Source organism: Lissotriton helveticus, chromosome 4_1 (assembly GCF_964261635.1).
Source record: "Lissotriton helveticus chromosome 4_1, aLisHel1.1, whole genome shotgun sequence".
Classification (NCBI taxonomy): domain Eukaryota; kingdom Metazoa; phylum Chordata; class Amphibia; order Caudata; family Salamandridae; genus Lissotriton; species Lissotriton helveticus.
In genome coordinates this window covers 508,673,990-508,678,853 of record NC_136063.1, presented here as the reverse complement: position 1 = coordinate 508,678,853, position 4,864 = coordinate 508,673,990, and the positions used below count along the sequence as shown (strand labels likewise).

The 4,864-nt window shown below is 47.0% G+C and overlaps 1 protein-coding gene across 1 annotated transcript; it reads right to left on the bottom strand.

Moving 5' to 3' along the window:
* Window positions 1–1,796: 1,796 nt before the first annotated feature.
* On the bottom strand, window positions 1,797–3,118 carry SLC10A5 (solute carrier family 10 member 5). The gene has a single exon (XM_078685605.1). The coding sequence runs from the start codon at window positions 3,099–3,101 to the stop codon at window positions 1,818–1,820; it is 1,284 nt and encodes a 427-aa protein (XP_078541731.1). The 5' UTR covers window positions 3,102–3,118; the 3' UTR covers window positions 1,797–1,817.
* Window positions 3,119–4,864: the final 1,746 nt, after the last annotated feature.

The following is a 4,864-nucleotide window of genomic DNA, read 5'->3' as shown; positions in this document are numbered from 1 at the left end:
AGGAAGATCACAGGTGACAGTGATTGGAGTGAGAGGAAAATGGAAAGCTGTTAACAGGAGTGAGGTGAAAGCAATGAATGAGAAAGGGAGCGTGGGGGTGAGAGGAATACATATTGAGCAACAGAAACAATCCATCAATTATTGTTTTGAGTACCTTTTTAGGGCTGCCAGTAAAATGTGTCATTTCTGCAAATGCATTAAGAAAAGGTTACTACAGAATATACCATTTGGCCTCGTTCTTTTCAAGACTTTCTTGGGGAGACCCCCCTCCCAGAACACTCTACAGATTAAATTTGCTTTGTTATACTGCGGTACCTCAAAGCTCTGAACTGGCTTCCTCTTGAGGCCAGAATCCAATTCAAACTGGCTTGCATCACCCACAAGGCTCTCTATTCCAAGTCCCCTGCTTTGCTTTTCTGGCACAGAAACTTGTACTATCCGGAGGAATCAGAAACTCCCGTTCCGCCAGAGCCCTTTTGCTCCAACCCGCACGCTTCAAGAAAAAAAGAACATATAATCGGGCTTTCTCTGGAGCCGCCCCAAGAATATGGAACTCACTTCCAACTGCCATTAGAAGAATACCGTCTCTAGTCCACTTAAAAAAGGAGACCAAATCTTTCCAACCTGACTTTACCTGACTTCACTGCACTATTCCTTGGATGCCCTCTCCTGCACTATGAACAATCCTTCAGGGTCATGAGACTGCTTTTCTAGTTTTTTGCATCGTTTTTGCTCCTATCCCTTATAGTAATCGAATATTATGACTGTTTGGTTCACCATATACTGTTTCTATTTTATTTATTTACTTATTTATTTATTTTTTCCCTTATCCCGAACTCTCCTCCCCCCTTTGTTCTGTATCCCACCTGATACTACTGTAAAGCGCTCCGATACCCTCACGGGTCTGGTTTGCGCTCTATAAAACACTAAATAAATCAAATAAAAAAAATAAACCTCACCAGTTTAAAAACTCACCAGCCACCACTGGGTAGCCTGCAAGAAAGAAGTGTGCATCCCTCGGTGCGCCTGATTCATTCTGCCTGCTGGTTCCTAGGCGCTGAGCTAGAGATAAAGAGAGAGCAGGGATTTGGAAGGGGGAGTGAACCAGTCCTCTGTCCAGGATAATACTATGTGACGCCCCCTGCTAAGTCAAAAACACCCTAATACTTTTCGTTCGCCGGAGATCAAACCTAAAAATCAGGCCACCACAGCAAAGCAGTCCCTGCTCTCTTTAGCTCTGCTTGGAAGGAGGGCCAGAAATTGTGAGAGTGCAGTGCACAATGGTTATGAATTAAATTCACATTTCTAACCAAAAACTCTTAATACTAAGTATTTACTGCATTCAATAAATACCTAACCCCAGTATCGGTAATTAGCTGGCTGCAGGACATACATAAACCTATACCATTCCATTAAATGTCCAGAAAACAATATACTAGCAACAGCATCCAGCATAAACCATTCCTAACTGGTCAAAAAGCATTCCCATCAGAATCATAAAAAGATATATATATTTTGAAAAGTTCGGAAAAAAAGCATGGGTGCAAACTACAAAAAAATGATACTGAGGCAATGGTATCGGCAGGCCTGTGATGTTAAATGTAGCATTAAGAGAATGATTTTACCCGCCATTCAAATTTTAAAGTTTGAGGTAGTACAATATTTTGAGTTAAAACATTCTTCCTTCACCAAAGTTGAAAGCAAAACTAAAGCACAAAAACATGGTCTTTGGGTAAAATGAATTGTGTACTTGTACAGTTTGATTAAGCACAGACATTAAAAAAACAAAATGAGGTAAATGTATGAGATTCTTTTATTCAGTCCAGTCTTACGCTTTTCTTTCTGGCGTTGTACACCAGTACAATCAGTAACATCTCACCAGCAGCACTCAAGGCTACAACGAAGGGGGCGACTGACATCATATCCGCTTCTGCTGGCGGGAAAGAGAGCTGTATGACAGCCAGGGCCAGAAAGGCATTTTGCACCCCGCTCTCAATGGCCACCGTTTTGCTGACTGGACCAGGCAGCTTAAAAATTCTGGATGAAAAGCAGTAGCCAAGTAAAAGGCCAAAAACAGGGATCAAAAGGGCAATCAGGAGCAAGTCCAGGCGCACCCCTGTCAAAAAGTGGGATCCCATCTGAACCCCAAGGTAGATGCCAAGAACCACAAGCAGAGAGGTGAGCGGTCTAATGATGCGCTCGAGGTACTGCGCATACTGGGGGGCTCTTTGCTTAATGATTACCCCGACTGATATTGGCGTTGCAATTGATAGGAGAGTCGCCATCATTTTTACCAGGGGGATATGCAATGAAGCTGACAACCCTAAAGCCCTGCTGTACACATAGGAGTTGATGGGCATCGCGAACAGAGACAGCACTGTTAAAGAGCAGGTCATGGAAATGGCCAGGGTGATGTCTCCGTCCAGGAGCAGGGCGTACAGATACCCCCCTCCTCCGCCCGGGCAGGTGCAAGTCAGAATAAAGCCGAAAGCCAAGGCCTGGGGAAGCTGCCAGACCCGGGTCAAGAGAAAGCCCCAGAAGGGCATGAGGATGAACTGGATGGCAGCCCCGAGGACCACCGGCAGGGGCTTCCGCCACAGACCGCGCAGGGTCTCCGGCTCTATCTTGCACCCAAATGCGCATTTGTTCAGCAGAACCACGGGTAAGGCGATGACCAGAGCGAGTGCGGTGAGATCCCGCGCGCGCTGCGACAGGTGCCTGCTCGCGCGCCCTCCGACCACGGTCACGTGCACGGCCTCGGATTCCTCGACGAGCCAGCGCCGCTCGCCCCTCACATCCCACAGCTGGACTCTCAGAGCGGTGTCCCCCGGGCCGTAGGTTTGTACCACCACCAGGAAATGGGTGGCGTTAGGGGTGCTTCGGGTCACGTTCACTACCTGCAGCACCCCCTGGTCTTGCACAGACACCAATATGTAGCTCCTCGACTCGTTCTCCACGTATCTCGACTTCACGGTGAAAGCGCTCTGCGTTTCGGATGGAAGGAGGATTTCCTCGTGGTCACTGATTGAGAGAAAGCTCGGCTGCCTCCCCTGGCCCGGAATCACCACCAACACCGAAAGCAATACAAGCCTTGAGAGCATTTTCAACTAAAGGCGGCATCTGCAGCAGGAGGTGTGGAGTAGACGAGAGCTTCAGGGCCTCCCTGACTAATGCTCGTCAGTTGGCACGCTAATTAGCATTTCCTTATCATTATGGAGAGCAAAGTCCACATACCTGGAGGGGAATGACCTGAATTTCAAACATGCTACTCGAGTCACAAAACAGATCACAAAAATGCAGATAAGCGCCCACCCACACTTCCTGTATCGCCAACAGTATTTAATGTCGAGTAAAAGAGTGGATTCGGTGGATCCTGTAAGATAGGAAATGTTTAACCCATTCCTTCAGCTTTACATAAATATACATTGTCAACTAGAGAGGGCTAATGTCAGCAGAAACGTGAACTTAGCGCTTCAAAAATCCGCACCGTGCAGAAACCTCGAAGAACAGCGTTAAGAGACCTACGACAAGAAAATTTAAACAAACTAAAACTCAGACGAAGAAATGCCCCAGGGACAGACACCTCCACCTCCCCAAAACTACCACTCCCTCATCTCTTCAACAAATACCTTGCTGATTATGCCACTTACTTGGTAAAGGGGCGTGTATTTCATGACTCTCAGACATATTTACTGATAATACTTATATGGCCTAATTTTCAGTATGTTTAACTATATAACTGCTAGGTTAGTTCCAAGGGTAAACTCAGGGTAGCGAGATCTATCCAAATGTTCATTTTTCCATCCTTCTGTTCCAAGAGCATTGTTATTCACATTCTTTTTAATAATCTACTTAGAAGTAGCAATGCTGGAAAAATAAAAAGAAGTGCAAAGTAGTAATAAACTGAGGTGCATTCGAATTTTGAAATATTGATAGGAGCCATTGTTGGAATACAAATTATGTTTTATATTGTTTTACCTAAGTTAGTATTCACTGCGTCATTTTGTGTACAGGCACCATTTTGTATCATGATCAAAGCTAATTCTTCACCATTTCTGAGAGTAGCTTCACAAAACAACAGGCCACGGAGCACACGGTACGAGGTGGTTGAAGATCTTTGTAGGAAGTTGTGCCAGAGGTTGGGGCTACTTGGAGCCCAAAGCAATTGGAGCAGGATAGCCAACAAGCACATGCACTTGCAAAAGTACGCGGTGCACAGGCTTTCGGGTATTGCAGGCCGCACAAGGGATTCTGACCTCAAACTTGGTGTGAGGCCAGCTGCGACTCCTGTGCCTCCGGCCTGTGGGTCCAATTGAGGGTCAACTTTGCTTTTCCTGGGCTCCCCTCGTTGTTGCTGACCTGCCCTGACTGCCCTGTGTGTGGTGAGTCTCCTGGACCTTGATGGTCCGAACCGTAAACTCCCTTGACCTTCTGCGTGGGTTGCTGTTGCCAAGGCTTCTTGGTGCGCCAGTCGGATACTGACCTCTCAGCACTCAACATCCTTTGTGGACAGCTCGCATCCGGCTACTGGTCGTCCTCAACGTCGCTTGGTCCCTACAGCTGCAGGGTCAAGGTCACCGTCACCTATCCTGAAGCACCGACATCCGTGGGCATTTGTCTACAGAGCCCCTGGTCACTCTTAAGTGACCCTGACTCTGTCCCCTCTGCTTTCAGGTACCCTTCAACAAGAATCCATGTTTGGATTCCAAAGGACACTTTTCTTCCTTCCAACAGCGGCTCTTCTTCGAAGTCCTCCATTGGGTTCGAAGGCAGTTTCCAACGCCACTTCAGACGTATGCACCGACTTCCCTGGGATAGGTAACTGGGGTACTTCAGTATCCAAGGGTGGGGTGGCTCTCCAACC

Bases quoted from the DNA above. Each gene is read 5' to 3' on its own strand.
- SLC10A5 (XM_078685605.1), bottom strand. From the start codon at position 3,101: ATGCTCTCAAGGCTTGTATTGCTTTCGGTGTTGGTGGTGATTCCGGGC.